At 38.7% G+C, this 22,686-nt stretch overlaps 2 protein-coding genes across 8 annotated transcripts in view; both read left to right on the top strand.

The window, feature by feature from the left end:
- nrg2b (neuregulin 2b) overlaps nucleotides 1-8,616 on the top strand; it is a 70,305-nt gene extending 61,689 nt beyond the window's left edge. For 3 of the 4 annotated variants that reach the window (XM_079892645.1, XM_079892646.1, XM_079892648.1), the window contains 5 exons: nucleotides 2,485-2,587; nucleotides 3,574-3,697; nucleotides 3,981-4,114; nucleotides 4,640-4,864; nucleotides 6,110-8,616. In XM_079892645.1, the coding sequence (XP_079748771.1) occupies nucleotides 2,485-2,587; nucleotides 3,574-3,697; nucleotides 3,981-4,114; nucleotides 4,640-4,864; nucleotides 6,110-6,743 (1,220 nt within the window). In that variant the 3' untranslated portion in view covers nucleotides 6,744-8,616. The remainder of the gene's footprint in view (nucleotides 1-2,484; nucleotides 2,588-3,573; nucleotides 3,698-3,980; nucleotides 4,115-4,639; nucleotides 4,865-6,109) is intronic. The other variant, XM_079892647.1, reaches the window with a different exon arrangement.
- A 2,578-nt stretch (nucleotides 8,617-11,194) lies between these two features.
- On the top strand, nucleotides 11,195-17,020 carry LOC307171260 (N-acetyllactosaminide beta-1,3-N-acetylglucosaminyltransferase 2). Of its 4 annotated transcripts, XM_079892771.1 has the most exons (3): nucleotides 11,195-11,421; nucleotides 15,431-16,427; nucleotides 16,522-17,020. In XM_079892771.1, the coding sequence occupies exons 2-3, from the start codon at nucleotides 15,434-15,436 to the stop codon at nucleotides 16,740-16,742; spliced, it is 1,215 nt and encodes a 404-aa protein (XP_079748897.1). In that variant the 5' UTR covers nucleotides 11,195-11,421; nucleotides 15,431-15,433; the 3' UTR covers nucleotides 16,743-17,020. The 4 variants fall into 4 exon arrangements, with proteins under 4 accessions (XP_079748897.1, XP_079748895.1, XP_079748894.1 ...); XM_079892769.1 differs by having other exon boundaries at nucleotides 11,195-11,425; nucleotides 15,431-17,020; XM_079892768.1 differs by having other exon boundaries at nucleotides 15,431-17,020.
- The last annotated feature ends 5,666 nt before the right edge of the window (nucleotides 17,021-22,686 follow it).

Consider the following 22,686-nt stretch of genomic DNA (forward strand, 5'->3'; position numbering starts at 1 on the left):
GCATTTGACTGGTAGTGTGTATCTTAATAAATTTTGCTTCTCAAGTTTATTCATTAAGCTTTTTTTTCCCTGGAAAACAACTCAAATATACTGATTAAGAACCTGATTTAAAAACAAAAAGAAAAAAAACGTAGAGTTTCCATTTTCATTTGCATACAACATACGAATCAGGGAGCCGAGTGAGGGGTAAAATGAGTGTTGCCCATCTCTTCTCTGTCTCCTTGTCTGCACCACTATAGAGTACATTAGCCGTTGGTCTGGGTACATCTTGCTCTCCGTTTTCTCTCTCTCTCTCTCTCTCTCTCTCTCTCTCTTCGTGTACTCTGATCTCTGTTTCCTGTAACAAGCATGCAATGCGATATCAGTGTCTGACTCAACCGCCCCCCCTCTCCCCCCTGCGTTTCTCTTTTATTACACACTCATCCCTCTACTGTTTGGCCCTCAATTCTCTTCTCTCCTTCCTCCCGTCCGTTTTTTCGTTCCCTCCCTTCATTTTCTGTATGCTTCCTCTGTTGCTGCCCACGTTCAGCACCCCAGAGGATGCTTCGAATATTCTTGTTTTTTTTTTAAAAATCAGACCCGCAAATATGTGCTCAAGGCATCGTATATAGACGGTCTTCATAAAACCTGTTCATTTTAGCCAAACAATTCTTTGGTTTGCTCTTAAAGTTGGCAAAAAAGATCAGTTTTAAAATCAGTTTTAAAGTCAACATGAAATGGTTGACTTTTGGTTGAAATGTGATATTATTTATTTGTAATGTGGTATGTCGGAGTAAAACAATAAATTAAATGTGTATTATAAAGAGGCAGAGTAAATTATAATGAAATCTCTGTTATTATAACATTATTGTTTTTAAAAAAATAATGTGCACTGATGAATCATTCACAATAAGATCAGGAATCTGCATTAAGAAAAGTAAATGGGTTTGAATTTAACCGGTTTTATGAACAACCCTCTCTGAAGAGCTCTTAGAGAAAAGCAGTTTGTGTGTTTTAACTGTATTTTACAGGCATGCTTTATGCGAGACTTAAAAGCTCAGACGTCATAGGATTATATATAGAATAATGCATGTCATGCGCTTTCAGAGGGGCAGAGATTTCATTTTATAAACACTTCTAGCCAAAAACTCGAGTTTCCAGTGTTGCACAGGATGGTTTCAGTCCTGAAGGTAGCCAAAAGTTCTCCCACTGTTTCAGCATAATGTGCTTTATGTGAAACCCTGGCAGACAGAGAAAGCACCACAGCTGTGACTTCCCATGCTGCCGTGCACCTGATATCAGCCATCGGAAATGTTTTTACAATGACATCTTATGCACCTCAGTACCCCTAAAACATACAGGTTTTAGATTTAAAAGGATTGTTCACCCAAAAAAAGACATTATTTACAGACCCTCGTCACTCTGTGTGACTTTCTTTCTTCCATGAAACACAAACGGAGATGTTTAGCAGAATGTCCAAGCTGCTTTGTTCCACACAATGGAAGTGATTGGCTGACAATCTCCAAAAAATGACAAAAAAAAGCACCCTGAAAGCATCATAAAAGTAGCTCATATGTTTTGGGCACTGTTTTCCAAGTATCCTGAAGCCGTACGATAGCTTCGGATGTTGTCATTCACTGGAAATCTTGCTCGACAGACCAAGCCCCCATTCACTTTTATTATATGGAACTTGTGCTGCCTTCAGGTGCTATCAGAAATTTCCCACTTCTGAAGTTGTGATTGCGAGTTTGTCACATTCAAGGGTTTTGTTGTCGGAAAGAACAGGAATCATGGAGGACACCAGATTTATTCTTGCCTATTTATTTGGGAAATTCTTATTAAAGCCAAACTGATATTTAGCTATTCATTGACAACAATATAAACATTCACTGCACTATCTAGATAGTCAGCTTGCTGACAGTTCTGTCATTTTTGCTGTGTATAACATTTTCAAATGATTATTCAAATACTGTATGTAGATATGCACTACTTTAATGAGCTGTTGTGGAAAAAAACAAACAAATAAAGAATAGCAGTCACAGCTGCAATCGACTCGAGAGGGCGTTCATGTCCAATTTTTAAGGAAACTCATATTTATGATAATTCCGATAGCACATAAAGGCAGCATTATAGCTTGGACTTTGCTCTTTTAAACATCTCCTTCTTTGTTGCACAGAAGAAAGAAAATAATTCAGGTTTGCAACGACATGAGGGTGAATAAATGATGACAGAATTTAAATTTTTGGGTGAGTATCCCTTTAAGTAAATGAGACTGCTTGTAAGTGACAAATATGACTGTTTACCACTGTAAAATGCAATGTAGAAAGTGTTTTAGGCTGAATGGGTTAGTTTGACATGGTTTAAAGGCTGCCACTGATGCAGCGGTTGTGTGTTTTGTATGTATGTGTGTCTTTGTGTTCAATGGCCATTGTGTACATGTGTGTTTGTCTCTGTGTCTACGTCTGTGCATATGCGTGTGCTTGTCCATGGCTCTCGTTCATTCAGAGGCTGAGGAGCTGTACCAAAAACGCGTGCTGACGATAACGGGCATCTGCGTGGCACTGCTGGTGGTTGGCATCGTGTGTGTGGTGGCATACTGCAAAACCAAGTAAGCCCCGGGAACTTTACTGATCGCCAGAAAAGAGCTGTGCACATTCACACTTTAAATTAAAAAGCACACCCTTGGGTGAAAGAAGCAAAAATCACGTTATGAGTCGTCGTGTAGATTGGGGTGTAGTATAGTTTTTGTTTGTTTTTTGAAAGAAATTAATACTTTTATTCACCAAGGATGCATTCAATTGGTCAAAAGTGACATTAAATACATTTGTAATGTTGCAAACGTTTTCTATTACAAGTAAATGCCTTTCTTTTGCACTTTCTATTCATCAAAGAATCCTGAAAAAATGTGTCATGTTTCCAAAACTGTTTTCATCATTGATGATGATATTAAGAAATGTTTCTTAAACAGCAACTCAGCATATTAGAATGATTTCTGAAGGATCATGTGACTCTTATGAAAATTCAGCTTCGGTCACAGGAATACATTACATGTTAAAATAGAAAATTGTTATTTAGCAAATTATAGTAATATTTCACTATATTCAAATGTATTTTTGGTCAAATAAATTTAGCCTTAGTTAGCATAACAAGTTTCTTTCAAAAACATAAAAAAATCGCATTGACCCCAAACTTTTGAATGGTAGTGTACATGCATAAAATAAATAATTGTATATATTTAATAAAATAAATATATTTTTAAGGAATTTCAACACAAAAAAAAACAATTCAAACCATATAAAGTTAAATTATATGATCACATAGCAATATATCAGATAATTCAACAAATTAAACATTTTACAAATTATTGCTTTCTTCAATAATTTTATATTTGGTACTGGATACAAACCAAATATTATTCCAATTAGTAAAACAAATCTGGTCATGCATCTCTCCATAAAAATCAAAGTATAACTTTTGTACGTTTGTCTATAGTGATCAGGAGGTTTGTACATCTTAACTGTAGATACGTGGTCATTTCCTGTTTGAGTATCAGAGTCTGTAGTGGTATAGATCACAGATTTCATCTTTCATCAGGAAACAAAGGAAGAAGATGCATAACCACCTGCACCAGAACATGTGTGCGGAGCATCCGAACCGCATGCTGGCCAACGGCCCCAACCATCCTGGCCCTGGCCCTGAGGAAATCCCCATGGTGGATGTGAGTCTGTCTGCATCTCATTTCCTGTATGCTGATGTATTCATTCACACATTCTGAGGATTTAGTAATTGAAGGCATGATAATGCACACTAATTGTTCTCATGCAGATTGCTTTTGTATAATGTTGCTTTTAACCTGTAGGCTTTTGGCGTGGACCGTAAATTTGTGATTGTTTGATTATGTTTTTTTTAATTCCTAATTCCTGTGGTGCTCACATTGATGACATAAGCGTTCTTCAAATTTGGTTAGGACTCAAGTGTGAAAGCAACTCTTTTCATTGCAGTATATATCTAAGAATGTCCCAGCAACTGAACGAGTAGTACGACACGGAACAGAGACATCAGGCAATTTCTCGGGCAGCCGAATGTCGTCACGATCCCACCACACCTCCACAGCTTCTCACGCTTCCAGTCACCGGTACTTACTTTCATTCCTTTGTCAATATATCCATATATTGATGCTTGACATATATTGTCTCAGACCTTCTGTCTATTTATTTGTTAATTTACCAGCCCAACTAACAAAACAGTGTACAATGTATATCCATTTATATTTCCATATATATAAAATGTATTCATTAAAGTATATAAATGAATATAAACACACGCAAACTGGTGGTCAGAAGTTATGGGCTGAATTTATTTGATCAAAAACACAGTAAAAACTGTAATTTTGTGAAATATTATTGCAATTTAAAAGAACTGTTTTCTATTGTAATATGTTTTAAAATGAAATTTATTCCTGTGATGCAAAGCTGAATTTTCAGCATCATTACTCCAGTCTTCAGTGTCACATGATCCTTCAGAAATCATTCTAATATGCTGATTTGCTGCTCAAGAAACATTTACTATTATCAATGTTGAAAACAGTTGTGCATATATTTATACCCCTTACATATACTTCTCTCACATCTTTTGAACTACTCTTTTGGCTGTGTGTCAGGCACGAGGAGCGCACATGGAGTATGGAGCGGACGGACAGCATCCACTCTGACTGCCAGTCGGGGGCGCTCTCCTCCTCTGTTGGCACCAGTAAATGCAGCAGCCCGGCGTGTATGGAGGCTCGTGCCCGGCGTGCAGCATACTGTGGTTATCCTGATGCCACACAGTGCCCCCTACAGTACGGAGACTCTTACGACTCTCTGCGGGACTCGCCTCACAGTGACAGGTGAGAGAAGGAGGAAGCACTGTAACGGCAGATAAGAGCTGTTCACCACCACGCATAAAGGCACTGTGCATATTTCCAGTCAAATAAAAGAATGCTGAGTGTGCTGTCGGTTAAATCACACAAGGAAGTATGCAAGCATTTTATCAGCAATTTGATATTTGGTGTTGAACCATGGCACAAGATAAGCAGATCCCAGATAACTTTCACTGGCTTAACGGTTTGTGACAACTTTGACATGTTCCTCATTCGTTGCACATGTAGCAGTGTAGTGTAGTGTAGCAAAGCAGTTTTATTTATTTTTTAAAGCCCATTATCTCTAAAGTATCTCTGAAAAGTTAGATTCATTTTCATGAATTGTTTTGGTTGGATGGTTCGTGTAAATAGGCTGATTCAGTAAACGATTGCATTTTTGTATAAAAATGTTTAGTTAAATGCTTTTGCATTATAAAATAATGCATTATTTGCATTACAGTATTAAATGTTTTCTATTCATCTTTATATGAATTATACCATGCGGTAGATGTACACCATTGGTCTATTCAGAAGTTTGAGGTCAGTAAGATGTGTTAAAGGGACAGTTCACCAAAGAATTTAAATTCTGTCATCATTTACTCACCCTGTAAAAACTGTATTTATTTATTTCTTCTGCTGAACACAAAAGAAGATATTTTGAAGAATGTTGGTAACCAAACAGTTTCTGGTCCCCATTGACTTCCATAGTATATATTTTTTTTAAGTCAATAGGGTCCATCAACTGTCTGGTTCCCAATATTCTTCAAAATATCTTCCTGAAGAAAGAAGTTTGTACAGGTTTAGAACAACTTGAGGGTGAGTAAATGATGACCGAATATTTGGGTGAACTGTCCCTTTAACACTTTTATTCAGCAAGAATGCATTAAATTGATCAAAAGTGACAGTAAATGCATTTATGTTACAAAAGGTTTCAAATAAATGCTGTTCTTTTAAGTATCTTGTTTTCAACACTGTTAATAGTAATAAATGTTTCCTGAGCAGCAAATCAGCATATTAGAATGATTTCTGAAGGATCATGTGACACTTCAGAGTAATGATGCTGAAAATTCAGCTTTGCATACATTTTTAAACAAATTAAATAGAAAACAGTTACTTTCAATAGTAATAATGTTTCACAACAATTTTGATGGAATAAATGCAGCCTTGGTGAGCATAAGAGACCTTTGAACAGTAGTGTGTATTTTCCCACCATGTTTTTCTGCATCTTCGCAGGTACGTGTCCGCTCTGACCACGCCGGCCCGTCTTTCTCCGGTGGACTTTCACTCCTCACTGCCCCCGCAGGTGCCTACCTTTCAGATCACCACGCCCAACGCCAGCCACGCCCTGTCCCTGCCGCCCGCCGCCGCCGCCGCCGCCGTCGCCATGGACGACGACCAGCCCCTCCTGCACCGCTACCGGCGGTCCCGGCGGCCGTATTACGCGGCGGACAGCACCGGCTCCCTCCCGTCCAGCCCGTACCGCTTCGTGGACGACGAGGATTACGAGACCACGCAGGAGTACATGTCCTCCCGAGAGCAGCAGAAGAAGGGCAGCGGGCGGCACTGGCGCAGGAGGTCGCGGCTCAACGGGCACGTGTCTCAGCGGGCTCCGGACCCCAGGAACTACAGCTCTCAAAGCTGCCTCTCGGACAGCGAGTGGGAGGACGATGAGGTCGGCGACCTCGGACACGGTGAGAGCACGCCGTTCCTCAGTATGCAGAACATGAACGCCACTGAACCGGCCACCATCTACCGACCCAACGACACGCGGACTTTCAGCAACACGGGACGCTCCGGCTCCCGTGGCACCGTGCAGGCCAACAAACTGTCGCAGTCGCGGTCCAGACCGGACAATGCACCCCTTTAAAAAAGAACGACGAGAGCAAGGACGGGCGTGAAAAACAAATGATATGCTATAGACCTGCACCTATGAGAAATATTTTTTATTTTATATAACAGACAGATATTCTAAACAAATGAAATATTTATTTTCATTTCAGCAAAAATTGTCTACTAGCTAGCAGCAAAGACTTTTTTTATAGGGGGAAAACTATTTATATGTAATTCCTTTTTTTGATTTACAGCATTACGAAGAAGAATTACGTGCAAATTTTTTCACACGAGTTAGAAATAGAATAATATTGTGGTGCCTTTTGCTGTTTGCCGACGAGGGAGGTTCAGTTGAATTTTTGTAGCCTTTCTTAAAAACAGACTCTTGGGTTTTATAGACATGTTCTTTCTTTGTTCGTTCGTTTCGTTCGTTCAGGATCTCCCCATTTGAACTGTGATATTAATTCAGACACCATGCAATATCAAATCACTTCTGTGTAAGGTGTTTGTTTACATGAGTAGGGTTCACACGCGCACATAACCGACATCGCGAGCGCCGTCTGCGTTCGACTTTGGTTTCTGCGTTTTTCCGTTTTCTTTTCTCTCAACTGGTCGTCGCATATTGTTTCCATGGAAACAGAGGTACGCAGGAGTTCACAGGGCATGACGCTGGGTCGCAGTATCGGCCCTGGTGTTCAGGGTTTTCAAAACGGTGGTCTGTACGTCCAATGAATGTGTTTACACTTCTGTCCGTGTGCGTGAGAGTATCGTTGAACCTCAGTGTATACGTACGTGTCTTTGTCTGCGCAGTTTCGTGCAAGAACACGTTCCGTTTGTGCGTTCGCGTTGTGTTCGTCTTCAGGTTAACGTTTCGAGCGCGTGCACGTGTGCGTGTTGTTGTGAGTGTGTATATACGTATGCTTGTACTCTTTTTAGGATGTTGGCTTTGTCGAAAGGGAGCTCTATTACGTTACCAGGCTAGCGCTAATGGGTTAAACCGGACCCCCTAGTGGTGACACGAGCTCATTGCACTGTAACCTTCCTTCCTTGTGTAGTCATTGGCCTGCGGAGGAACCAATCCAGCCTGATTCTAGCCTACACGGACCTACATCTCTCTCCCACACGTTCCCATTCCTATGCCAGCAGCTTTAAGCCGCACTGTGTCTCAGGACTTTTCATCGAAATCTGCATTACTCATGAAACAGATCCATTCCTGCCCGTCGTGTCTGCGTCATGATGGGAAGACTATGAGGAACGATACGACCAGGTGTGTTTGTCTGCGAACGCTCCATGTTTTGCCGGCTTTTCTTTGTTTTGTTTTTCGGTGGGGTCGTTCCAAGTCCGTGCTGTATGCAAGTCGAAGCTATGCGTGTACGGCTACTAGACGTGCTACTCTAGGTGGTTTATCAAGCGTAAACCCCTCCTTCCAGAGCCCAGCAACCTACAACTACATTTGAGAAGACAAACCCGCCACCCACACACTTACACTTTGACACACATGCAAATGCACACACACACACACACACACACACACATTCTCAAGATTCATTCTGTGCACACAGTCGTTTAAAGCACCACTCGTCTTCACGGATTGATTTTCTTCCTGTCTTACTCTCTGTTTCTTCTGTTCTTCCTCTCTGCCTGTGAAGGCGTCCCTCCCTCTGCATGTTCTAGTGGTTCAGATAGATGGGTGCATGGTAACCGCAGCAACTGAGTCGTATTCACACGGTGAAAGTGTAGTTTTCATTTGACATTCAGCAATAAATCTCCTTTTTTCATGTTCATTCTTGACTTGGAATATGCTAGAAATTTTTGCAAGTTTTCTCAAAAAATAGTACTTGTAAAAAAAAAATTAAAAATAAAATCAAACCACTTGTTCATATGGAAAATAAATAAATCTTAATTCCTACCATTTTAAAAATTTAAGTCATCAGGATGTATGTCTGGTTCTTTTCTCTTTTTTTGTTGCTGAATGATATGTGTGTTTATAATTACATATTTTCAGGAGAACAACATTCTTCACTGACAGAACTTTTTTAAGGAATTGCACCAGGGATGCAACCAAATGTTCAATTTTAGAGGGGACAGAAGGTAAAATTTGAACAATTGGCCATTGAAAAACTATATTGATCAACAACTTATTTTAATATCAGGCCTGGATCATATCATTAGGAGTCATTTGTTCCTTGATATTTAGAGATAAAAGTACTATGAAGTCCTCAGCACAAAAAGAGCAATGAAAATACGTTGCAAAAACTTTTGAAATCAGAAGAATGCACTGAACACATACACAGAGGATACTTGCATAAAGTTATTGCTGATATTTCGGGAGGAAAAGAAATGCTAGGAAAACAAAATGCTGACACTGTATTTGCAACCCTTTTAACACTTTCAGGTGAACAATATTTCTTCATTGGATTTAAGACACAATCAGTAGCTTTGGGAATCTTTTTCAAATAAAATGTTTTTTTTTTTTTATATATATAAATTGTTTCAAACATAAACCGTGAACTAGTTTACATATATAGCAGTTAGATAATATTTTATTTAAATAAAATGTCAGTGTTTTCAGTGCTTACTAACTTACATTGGTAACAATACTGATAAGATGTTTAAAAAAACACAAGAGATAAACTCAAAGTTCTGTTACCAGGATTTCTGCAGGTTTTGACTTTAAATTAAATTGAAAAAATATCCATTACTTATTCAAATTTGCACTGCAAAAAAGTAATGTTCTTCCTCTGTATTTGTGTCTTGTTTTCCAGTGCAAGATTCTTAACATATAACATAAATAACATAAAATATGAAGTCTTTTTTCTGTGAAATTAATCAAAATGAAGTGAGTTTATGCTTAAAACAAGAACAAATATCTGCCAATGTGCTCAGAAAAATCAACTTAATTCAAATGGAAGTTTTCATAACTCATTGACAGATATTTGTTCTTCTTTTAACATAAACTAAACATAATTTTGTTTCATTTTTCATTACATTTGCATCTCAAGTAAATGTATCGTTATTCAAAGATGTTTTGATATTTGTGTTGAAAAACAGGACAAATACGGAGGAAGATATTCATTATCTTGCCACGTCCACGTCCACGACAGCCACGTCCAAGTGATCTGAGGGCGCGCACGCATCCTGCTGTGTGACGTGTGCGCAGACTGGTGCATATATATATACACTAGATGTCGCCTTGCCTACGGCATTCGTTAAGAACTGCCGTAGCCAAGGCGACATCTAGTGTATATATCTATGCACCAGTCTGTACCAGATCACTTGGACGTGGCTGTGTTACAAGAGGTAAAAACGATATAAATACTGTTCGTTTTGTCACACAAACCGCTCGTTTCGTGTCTTAGGCCATCAATGTGTACTTACGATGGGAAATTGTTTAATTTGGACGATGGGGAATTGTTTAATTTGGACGATGGGGAATTGTTTTAATTTGGACTCTGTGCATGCTCTTTGAGACAGTGACCACAGACCTGCATTAAATGACTGACAGACAAGAACGGTTTGACCTAAACATATCAAAATTGAAACTACTGCGGAAAAAAAGACACCTACATCTTGGATGCCCTTGAGGTAAGCTAAAACATACCAAAATTTAATTTCAAAGTGAACTATACCTTTCATTTGTGTAAGGGTGAATAAGGCTTTTGAAGACCCACAGAAACCCTGAATGGCCTCCACTCAACCAGCTCAACTTGTTTAACCAAGACTGTCAATGAATAGTTCTTTTTTGTGGTGATAATTAATCAAAATATGTTTGGTATGTAACACATTTGTCAACAAGCAGCCTGAAGACAACTAGTAGGGCGAGTTTCTGAGAAGAAGAGAGCACTTTACTCATGAATGATTCCATACAGAAGGTCTGGTGAGCTCACAATAATTTTATCGTCACACTGATGAAAAGCATATTTCATTCTGAATTCTAGATTCAAAATCAAAATGAATGATATAGCTGATATTGTTTTGATAATGCAGAAATCCTCAGATCTGTGAAACAATAGGCCATGCAATTCATGTCAACTTGCAACACTTGTCAAACAACATCAATCATTGTGTACATTAAACCACAACATACAAAAACATGTCAAATGAGTCAGAGAACTTGTGTCTGCAATATCATGTGTGTTTATATATTATAATAATTAATAGGGGATTACAGGGCTTGGTGTCATGAGTGAAGGTTGCTATATTTAAAAAAAAAAGTTTTAAACTAAACTAAAAGGTTCTGAGGTCAAAACAATCAATAAAGATGTTTTTTTTTTATTTTTTATGAAATGTCACGTCGGCCGTTGTCCATGGTTTTCCACCTGTCCAATAGTTTTTAGGTAGCCTATACTCAAGACTTTAAGGTTTGTGTCTATAGAATTTGACTTTTTAAAATAAGAGAAATATTCTCTAGAGTGAAAAGTGTTACAACCCTGGCCTTTTTATCTGTTATCCTTTACCGAGTATCGTGGGCGTGGCCTCACACACACACACACAACACACCTGAGATCACTTAACGCGCTCAGCAGGACTCAAGACACTGGGAAATGTAGCTTATTTCTTGGTTTGTTTGGTTATTAGACGTTTTAACTCGACCCCTATAATTTCCTTTTCTTTTATCTTCCGCATACATTATTTACACAACGAGTATCATTGTGTGAATTCATCATCAAATGACGCCCAATTCATCATCAAAAACATAACCAAAAAAAACCGTGGTAAGTCTAAAGTTTAAATATTAGTAGTTTAAGTAACTGCTGCTTTATTTTCGTTTCGTTGTTGGAACAATAAAATGATCAAAATGAGAGAAATAAAAAACGATAGTGTATTAAACGATAGCTACTTTTATGGAGCAGCACAAGTGGGAAATGTGTAAACTGCAGTCTCATCATATGAGTTTTTTCCGTTAAAATGTTTATTTTTATTTTACATTTAATTATTTTTTTAAATCTAAATCATTTTTAATAAAATAAACGTATAATAATTATGTATTAAAATAAAAATTAATTTATAATAATACAGTTTATTATAAAAATTATAAATTGTATCCTGAATTATAGGCTACTACGCTTTATGATAAATAATTGTATTCTGGAAATGTATACTTTATAATGAAATGATTTTATAACAAAAATGTACCATGATATTCATAGTTTCAACCAAAATACCATATTTACTAAAGTTATTGTTTCTACAACCAGTGGCGGAGCCAGGATATTTTCATTGGGATGGCCAGACAGGGGCCAGGAACCAGTCTAGGGCGGCTCAGAAATTTGTTTGACTAGTACTGGTATGGACCGTTTTAACACAACTGAATACAATTAATATGAACTCAATTGTAATTGAGATGGTGGTGATATAGATCAAGTAATACTGAATGAATTTGGCCATTTTTGTCTTATTCCTCACCTCTGGGTATTAAGAGAAAAGAAGCTCGCACTACAGCTAAATTTGCTCAGACAGTTTGGTTCTGGTTCTTAAAACCCCCAAAAGCTTGTTCTGCTTCATTGCATCCTCATGGATGAGACGTGCGGGTAACTACAGTAGTCAACCTTCATTGAATTTTTATATGAATTCTTCAACAATTCTCAGTTAGACTGTGAGATATGTTGCAAAAACTTGCAACAGAAAAAGAAAACATTGAATGTTTAACATTCTATGAGTTAGTGTGGCAAAAAAAAAAAAAGCCAGAATGTAAATTATTGTATGCACATATAAATGTGATCTATTTTTCATTTGTACTTTACCAACTAGCACAAAATTGGTGCATATTTGCACAGTGCTCACATTTATTGTGCATTACAAATTAATATAAAAATATACATATCAATTTGTGACTTATTGTGCTCTTATTGCAGTATATTTTAGTCCATACATTTGAGAGACATGTTCTTTGGAACGTTTTTATGCTGCTTTAATCACCTCATTTACCACATTTAATCATGTTGTATTAAAGGCAGGGTAGGCGATTTGTTCTAGAAAAAAATGTGTTATGCTGGTTAAAAGTTTCTTCACATCCTGACTGCAAGTTAAGTGGTCTAAATGGATTTATATATAATTCGTCTGTGAAAGGCGTAGGACCATGCAATGTTCGTCCAATCATTGAATGCGGTCTGAATGCATTGATATGATGTTCTATTTGCCTGTTAACGCAAGTATTTCCAATTTCCATACCTCCGCTTAAGCTGCATGCGCAGACATTAAGCGTCATCAGCGCGTTTCGTGCTGTGCAGAGTTAAGCAGAAAGTATACTTCATTTTCTTTACATGTCAAACGTACAGCATTACAAAGTGTACTTCTTTGACTCTTACGTGTACACAGGCATCCGACGCATGCACAGTTTTGAACAATCTCTTGCCACGAGTTACAACCCATGTAAATATCTTTGTATTCTTTCATGCTAGAGTTGTACAAATGAGGGTATTTTCTTACCTCTTCACACCATCTCTCGTTTTTAGGCATCCATTGTCACTGCAGCTTGCATGCGTTCCGGTCTGTTCTGTTTATGCTGTTTCTCTTTGACTACCTTGTGAATCGACACCCCCATGGCACGGTTGCCACCTTGTGCATGAACTAAGTACTTGTGGTAGATTTTTCCCTAAACCTAACTATCTGGGTCTCGTCTACAAATCGACGTCCCCTAACGTCTACTGTCGACGTTTAGTCTATCTGGGTCTCGTCTACAAATCGTCGTCCCCTGGGTCTCGTCTATAATCAACGTCCCCGTCCACTAATAGTCACCTAACTAACTTGTTACCTAACTAACTTACTTCCTAAACTAGCTTCCTGCGCAGGAATAAATCGACAAACAGACTTCAGCAAATGTCCTTTAAATGCTTTAATCACAGTGAGATCTTCCTGAGCAGTTCTCAGGGAATCTCTCCCAGGAAGCAAGGCCGGAGGATCTCAGACAAATTCCATTGAGAATCCCACCAGAAAACACAGATTTCAAGCACAAGCAAACTCTGTTTTTGTGATTGCTTATCACAAGGTTTGATAGTCATCTGTCTTGTTTCACTTCCCCTATTTGTTATTTACACACACACGCACGCGCGCACACACACACACACACACGCACGCACGCACGCACACAAATTTTCCCCAAAGAGTTTGGAAACATTTAAAAGCATATGAATGTCATTCCTGCAAGAAAAACAAATGTTTGTTGATTAATTAAAAAATCCATCACAAACTGCAACAACAACAAAAATTGCCATGTGCGACCCGCGCGTAAAGTACAGGGCAGCGTTTCCCAAAAGCATTGTAAGGCAAAGTTGATAACAGAGACTATTGGTGGCAATTGTTCTACGATCAACTTAGACTTGCGATGCTTTTCGGAAATGCAGCCCAGGGGCCTGTACTATGATGGTAGTTGAACAAACTCAGGGTTGCAGGATAAGTTTCGAGTTGACAAAACCAAACCAATCCAACCAGGCTTTGTTGGTACCATGATGCTGATCATCAACTTTCTCTGTCAACTCAGGCTCTGATCCTGAGTTTAGTAGTTTAGGTGTGACATCAGTAGCGAACAGCCAATCACATGCTGAGAAAGAGTGAAACTCATTGAAAACTCGTTGAAATTAATTTCTCACGAGAGAAGCAGCGCAATTCACTTATTAAATAAAAGTATTTAAATATTAAGAATTTAAACAAATTTACACCGCAAGAAGAAAATAGATGTCTATGGAAGAGGACAACTAAAAGAAAAAGTCTCGCTACTGTATATCAGTGCAAGTAAAAGTTGTGAAGTTAGTTTATACAGCTGATAAAGGTATAGAGAGAATTGAACATTTAAGCTGACATGTAGTCATTTTACAGCTTCATATTGATTCTAAAGCGTATTTATATTACCTTTATATATTTATTCATTTAAACTCTGCGTAACTAAAATTGTACGTGTGATCGATTAAGGGTATAATAATTACGTAAATAATATCCAAATCATACAAATTTATTATTCTAAATAAGCATTACTAAAAGCCTGATGATTTTGTCTTTGAAAATCATTTGCTATGTAGTGACCTTTAATTTGGAGTGGAAACAGGTGGAGTGACTATCGCATCAGACATGTGTCACTTTGCTCACAGCTGATTGGTCCAAGTTCGTTTTGCAACCTCTTACCTGGAACATAACCTGCCCCGGACCAGGTTAGCCATGGAGCGTAGTTACTATGGCGATGAACACTGCTAAAAGCCAAACCACTTTCATGGTGCCTAAAACCCAGGGTTGGCGCAAACTAAACTAAAACATACCTGGCTAGCCACTTAAACCGGCTTCATGGTACAGGCCCCAGGTCAGTGCTCTTTGAGTTGTTTATGTTCATTATTATTGTAATGTTATGTGCTTTGAGACATGAGGTAGCTAAATGCTGTCTCTCTCGTCTCGTGACATCAACCCAGCAAGCTCTGTTCCCGTCTACAACGATACTCTAGTAAATTGGTAATAATAATTATTAATATTATTATTAAAAACCCTTTGAAAGATTCTTACACTGTCTGAAGGAGAGAGTCCACATTAATTAATCATAATTATGATTTTTATAGGTAGTAACAATAACTGTGGTATTTTGATGGAAACTTTGGAGTTTCCATGGGTATTTTTTGTTGATTTTTATTAAAGTCTGAGTAATCTTGTGTAATAATACTAGTGACACCTGTGTTGACAGTCTGAGTCATTGATATATCAAACTTTGATGGTCCGTTTAACTTTAAATGTTCTTTTCCTCAGTATATGGCTTCATGTCTGTGCCAATACCGCCGGAGGATCCTGTTCTTCTGTTCGCCATGCATACTGCTGCTCCCAGTCTACATCTATGTCTCGATTTCTCTGATCTATGTCTTGAAACATGGTGCACTTGGTGTTCATCCTGTGCTGCAGACACACTTTACTGCCAGTGGTCTCAAATTCTCCAGAGATCTGGCTCCCCATCCTGTGAAATCCTTCTGGAGAAGCGAGCTAAACAGTGGAGCACTATGGAACATCATCCAGTATATGACAGATTCCCAGCATAACCCCATCCTTAAACCTAGTCTGGCTGCAAACCCACCCGGTATTTCTTACAAAACAGGAAGGTCCAGAAGAAGTGGGAATGGATGCTCTCCAGATTATGAGATTAACAATACAATGCCAGATTTCTCCACTCTACCAACACAGATGAAAGATTTTGTGACCAGCATGCACTGTCGAGAATATCCGCTGATCATAGATCCTTTAGATGTTTGTGATGGTGGTCCAATAGCAAAGAATCGGGCTCCAACGTTGCTACTGGCCATCAAAACTCAGCCTGCGGATTTTGTGAGCAGAGAAGCGATAAGAGAAACTTGGGGGCGTTCAGGAAGAATAAAAAGCCGAGGTGGGCGGCAAAGGCTTGTTCGCAGGGTCTTCCTTCTGGGGAAGTCCAAAGACTTGCATATTGAAGAGAAATTGCAATTAGAGAGTGATAAATATGGTGACATCATCCAATGGGAATTCATGGACACGTTTTTTAACCTCACCCTGAAGGATGTGCTGTTCTGGGACTGGTTCTCAAGGCGATGCCCACATGCCCGTTTCATTTTTAAAGGTGATGATGATATCTTTGTGAGGACGCCTGCTCTCCTAGACTATCTGCTGGCCGAGGAGGCTAATAGAAGCTTCTCAAATGGATCCAGGCGGTCAAATAAAATGGAGACGTTTGTTGTGGGGGACGTGATAAACAGTGCAGCACCAATGCGCTCTAAAGGGAGTAAGTACTACATTCCTGAGAGCTTCTTTAAAGGGACTTACCCATCATACCCTGGTGGAGGGGGGGTGGTTTACTCTGGTTCTCTGGCCCATAGGCTTTTGGAGGTGTCGCAAAAGGTTCACCTGTTCCCCATTGATGATGTCTACCTGGGCATGTGTCTTCAGAGACTGGGAGTGTACCCTATCCACAACCCTGCCTTCCTCACCTTTGACTTCCCCAAGGATGAGCCCAAGGAACCCTGTGCGAATCACACCATCCTCCTGGTGCACAAGCGTAGCCCAGCTGAGATGTTCCAACTTTGGATCGAAACGTTGATGCCCAGTTCTGAATGCAGAAATGCAACTCTGAGAGTCGAAACTAGAGTTGAGTTCAGATGAAAGAAGCCAGATCTCAACAAGTTTTTTTTTAGTCAAAGCTGGTTCTCATTTTTTCCGAACACTTGAAAAATGAATGTTATGCATTGCATGATCTTTTGTATAAACTTTTGTAATTTTGAACTTTTTAACACATTTAAGTTGTGATAAAACAGAAGTAGTGGCAGATCTTGTCTTCCATATTGTGCCATGAAGAGAATTTTGCATTTCATTGGAAGATCAAGTTTTTGATGAATGATATGTGTCTTTATAATTACATATTTTCAGGGGAACAGCATTCTTCATTGACAGAACTTCTCAAGGAGTTGCACCAGGGATGCAACCAAATGTTCAATTTTAGAAGGGACTGAAGGTAGGATTTTAACAATTTGCCATTGGAAAAACCTATATTGATCAACAACTTATTTTAATATCAGAGAATATGTGTCCTCTTCTGTGTCTGTTTGGTTATAGGCCTGGATCATATCATGAGGAGTCATTTGTTCCTTGATATTTATAGATAAAAGTGCTTGGAAAGTACTATAAATTCCTCAGCTCAAAAAGAGCAATGAAAATAATTTGCTTCAAACACTTTTGAAGTCAGATGAATGCACTGAACACATACACAGAGGATACATACATAAAGTTATTGCTGATATTTCAGAGGAAAAGAAATATGTAACTAGAAAACATCTCGGTTACTCATGTAACCTTTTCCCTAAGATAGGGATTCCCTAAGAATCACAATCACATCTGTGCACTTGCACAGACAAATGGCATTTCAGCCCACCAGGCCCGCCTGCCTATATAAGTCGGTGATGAATGCATTTAATCAGAATCTTTTGACTGAGGAGTGGCAAGCATTAGGGGTAGTCATGGCCTAATGGTTAGAGATTCAGACTGGTAAACCGAAGGTTGTGGGTTCAATTCTCAATACCGGCAGGAAATTACTGAGGTGCCCTTGAGCAAGGCACCTAACCCCCAATCGCTCCCCGGGCGCCACAGTAAAATGGCTGCCCACTGCTCCTGGTGTGTGTGTCCACTATTTGCAGTGTGTGTATGTTCAGGGTGACTGCTCCTAATGTGTGTGCACCAACTTGGATAGGTTAAATGCCAAAGACAAATTCAGAGTATGGGTTTCCATACTTGGCCTTTACGTGTCATTTTCAGTCACTTTTTAAGCATAGAATCATGTGCAAGTGCTGTAGCACGGCCAGCTACGCAATGCTCGTAAACCAAGGTTCCCTTCAATATGGTTCACTCGCATTGCGTCAGTTGCTAAAGCTTTGGGGAACGCAATCCAATAGCTCCGTGCTACAAACAGAGAACGGAAGCCCATCCTGTGAGCCCAGCCCTAGGGCACTCAAGTCCAGGCCTCTAAACAGGATATTCATGGACAATACTAGGGTGAAAAATACCCAGGGCAAGGCAAGAAATTGCCCAGATTAGCTAGGCTCAGGCCATGAGGCCAAAGCCCTTGGGGCATGCCCAGTATGGGGCGTAATGCCCTAAGCAGACTAAACCCCACAGAGGTCCTAGACTGGCTTAAGCAGACAGGATCTGTGCCTGAAGGGCAGATAAGTCCAAGTTATAGAACCTGGCAAAGACGGCGAGGACCATCCGGTCATCGCACAGATGTCAAGAATGGACACTGAAGAATGGACCATGCCCAGGGGGAAGCCATTCCCCTGGTGGAGTGGGCATTGTAAGCCCAAGGAGGCGTAAGATAGCGCCATCGCGTCCACTATCCAACAAGATAGTCTTCGCTTTGTAACTGGCAGCCAGTAAGTGTGTCGTCCGAAGCCCACAAAAAGCTGTTCTAATTGTCAGAAATGGCTAGAGCGCTCAACATACACTCTGAGAGCCCAGACTGGGCAGAGTAGGTATAAGGACTGCTCATCTTGCAAAGAGGGGAGAGCAGAGAGAATTATGACCTGTGCTCTGAACAGAGTGGAGAGCACTTAAGGTACATAGCCATGCTTCTGCTTGCAGTTTAGCCCAAACTTAAAGGCCTCAAAGGGCCATGAGGACTGTGGACAATTCCCAGGTCGGAACCGTATGGGATTGAGGCGGATTCAGTCTTCTGGCCCCCTTTAGGAACCTCACTATTCCTACCCACTGACTGGGCCGTTGTCTTTGTAGCACACAGAGCGAGGTCGGTTGAACAGACCTGATTCAATCAGGCTTCGGGATTAAGAAGAAACGAGTTCTGTTACCAGGGTTTCTGCAGGTTTTATGAAGGTAAATTTAAGACTTTAAATTAAATTAAAGAGCTTTTTAAGACCAAGTAAAGATAATTTAAGGAATAAATTGAAGGGAAAAATATGTCTATATATTCTCTAAATATAGATGTATAGGGAGAAACACAATTGCCCAGTTTCACAGACAAGGCTTAAACCTAGTCCCAGACTAAAATGCATGTTTGAGCTGTTTTAACTGAAAGCACTGACACATCTTACATTATGTCACTGCCATTGTTTTGTCTCAAGATGCACTCCAGCAATGTTTTTTTTTAAAGCACTTTATAAAAGCTATATGTAAATGTCCTCATTGAACTAAGCCCTAATCCTGGCTTAATCTAAACTCTGTCTGTGAAACCCAGCCAATGAGTTGTATTGACAACACATCAAAATTTTAAAATACAACTTCCAACAGATATCCATTACTTATCCATTCACATTCACACTGCCAAAAAGGAATGTTCTTCCTCTGTATTTTTGTCTTGAGAAAAATTAACTTAATTCAAAGCAGTTTTCATAACTCGCAGACAGATATTTGTTCTTGTTTTAAGCATAACCTAAACTCACTTAATTTTCTACAATTTTTCAAGACATCATTTTACATTTGCACCTCAAGTAAATGTATAAACATCTTTGAATCAAGATATATCTTGATTCAAAGATGTTCAGATAATTGTATTGAAAAACAGGACAAAAATACTGAGGAAGGCATTCTGACTTTCTGCTCTGAATTTGAAGACCTGAAACCCATTCAACCAGCTCAACTTGTTTGACCAAGACTCTGTCAAGGAGTAGTTCTTTTTTTTTTTTGGTGATATCGTCAAAATATGTTTGTTTATGTAACACATTTATCAATAAGCAGCCTGAAGACAACTAGTATTTGTGGGCACGTTTTGTGGAGAGAAGATGAGAGCGTTTTACTCATGATTGGTTCCATTCAGAAGGTCTGGTGAGCTCATAGCCTCATACTAATTTTATCGTCACACTGATGAAAAGCATATTTAATTCTGAATTCTAAACTCTAATCAACATAAATGAAATAGTTGATATAATTTTGTAATGAAGAAATCATATGGGCTGCGTTTCCCAAAAGCATCGTAAGCCTAATTTGATCGCAGGCAATTGGTGGCAATTGTTTAACGATTAATAGGCTTACGGTGCTTTTGGGAAACGCAGCCCTGTGCTGCGTTCCAGTCCACTTTTAGACACGCACTTGCGAACTTCCCTAAGCACTTCCCCTCGGGGGAATCCCTGCCGCCATTTTGAAGTGCGTTCCACTTAGTGAAGTGGACAAGGGAAGTTTATGGACAGACCCTCGTTCCCTCGATTTTGACCGAGGGAGCGAGTCTACTTCAAATGTACACTTCAGGCACCTATATGTCCCACAATGCAGTACGATTGTGACGTCACCACAGATCTCGTCTAATCGTCACCACAACAGTCAACTCTATGATATATTAATTATATTTTTATTTTATTTAAAACAACCCAAACACATATAAACATTTGGATGCTGCATTAAACAAATTCTTAAAGGGAAAAAAAATGTAAATAATAAATCAACTCCATAGCTGATTCCAAGTGATCAAGGGCTTAGGACGTTCAATTCAGCCCATTGCAGTTTCCGCCAGTAGTGGGCACTTGGATGTACGTCATTGCTTACGTTGCACGAGTGAACGAGACGGAGGGAAGTTAGCGAGTGAAGGGCATGACAATTTTGGACTGGAACGCATACGCAGCACTGATCTGTGAAACAATTCATGGTGTCAACTCGCAACACTTGTCAATCAAACATTTGTAAATTAAACCACAACATACGAAAACAGCTGTCAAATGAGTCAAGAGGAAATTGAACAAATTTTACAAATTGAACCAATCATATTGAAAGAAGGTGACGTGAGTTGTTAGTCACGTTGATCTTATTGTTGTGTCTGTCTTTATAAAACCTGATGTAGGCTATTCTTCTTTTTGGGTGATATTCTGTGAGAATTGCTTGAGAACTCTCCCGGCCGTGATTAAAGCATTTAAAGGACATTTGCTGAAGTCTGTCTGTTTATTATTGCTGCGCAGCAAGTTAGGGACGAGACGTCGTTGAACTAGAAGCCATTTGTCAACTGTAGACACAGAGCCACTAAAGATTATTGGGTGTCGATTGTAGACGCCCCAGATATATTTATTAAGTGTCGACTGCAGACGCTTGGGTCTCGATTGGAGACGCCCCAGATAATTAGGTTCCAGGTACATAAGAAAGATATTATGGAATGGCAAACCTGACTTAATAATAATAAATACATAAATAAATATGCGAAGAAATGTAAAAAACAAAAAAACAAAACTAAATTACTATTTATACTTTTATTTCCTTATTTATGTATAATTATATTTTTTTCCACATTTATTTATTTTCACATTTATATGTATTTATGTCTACATTTATTTATTTATACATTTATTGCTCTGTATGCTAATGAGGGGTGAGTGTTTTACCTCAGACATAGCAATAGAGCTCAGAGTGGCAGTGCTGTAGCTTTGAGGCCACAGTGACACTTTGTGGTGTGACCAAACAATATGTAAGAGGTTTGTGGACGTGACTTTTCAGGTCACGCAGGGAACAAATGACTTAGAGATGGGCAATATGGCCAAAATCTTATATCACGGTTTATGTCCTTTAATATCACCCTAACTGTATGCATATAACCTATACAGATCCCATACATAGGCCTACTCTTTATTCCAGACATGGCCGTAAAACAACAGCAGGTCGGGATTTCTAAAATGTCTGGGCATACATGAACAGAATCTGCTGATAACAGACACTTTGACACGGAAGCGCGTCAAAATTATCCACTATTAACCACATTTTATGCCATGCATTGTAGATCCGTACACAGAAGCTAACTGCATTTTAATGTATCTTCCAAAAACACTATTGACAGCAACAGAAACAAACTTTTCCATAAAGAGGTGATATTTCCGCTATAAATTGATTTTCTGGGGCATTTTTTAAAACCTTATTAAATAGTAGGCTATATGCATCATCATGTAGGCTATAAGTTCTTAATTTTAACTGATATATTCAGTTAATAAGGCCCTATAGGGCTGTTACCAGTAAAATAAAATCAGTTTCAACAAAATCCATCTCCGCACTGCAGATGTGGGACGTGCAGACGCTAACTCTGAATGGCATTAGATATTATGTACAGACTGTTAATGCAAAGGAGCCATGAATGCATTTACTGTGGCCTCAAAGCTTCAGCACTGCCACTCTGAGCTCGATTGCCATGTCTGAGGTAAAACACGCCCCCTCATTAGCATACAGAGCAATAAATGTATAACTAAATAAATGTATAACTAAATAAATGTATAACTAAATAAATGTATACATAAATAAATGTATACATAAATACATATACATAAATGTGAAAATAAATAAAAGTGGAAATAAATAAATGCATAAATAAATAAATGAAAAAATAAATAAATGTGGAAAAAATATAATTATACATAAGGAAATAAAAGTATAAATAATCTTATATATATATATATATATATATATATATATATATATATATATATATATATATATATATATATATATATATATATATATATTTCTTAGCATATTTATTTATTTATTTATTTATTTATTTATTATTAAGTCAGATT

The sequence above is a fragment of the Squalius cephalus genome (assembly GCF_949319135.1).
Source record: "Squalius cephalus genome assembly, chromosome: 14".
NCBI classification, from domain to species: Eukaryota; Metazoa; Chordata; class Actinopteri; order Cypriniformes; family Leuciscidae; genus Squalius; species Squalius cephalus.

Bases quoted from the DNA above. Each gene is read 5' to 3' on its own strand.
- LOC307171260 (XM_079892769.1), top strand. From the start codon at position 15,434: ATGGCTTCATGTCTGTGCCAATACCGCCGGAGGATCCTGTTCTTCTGT.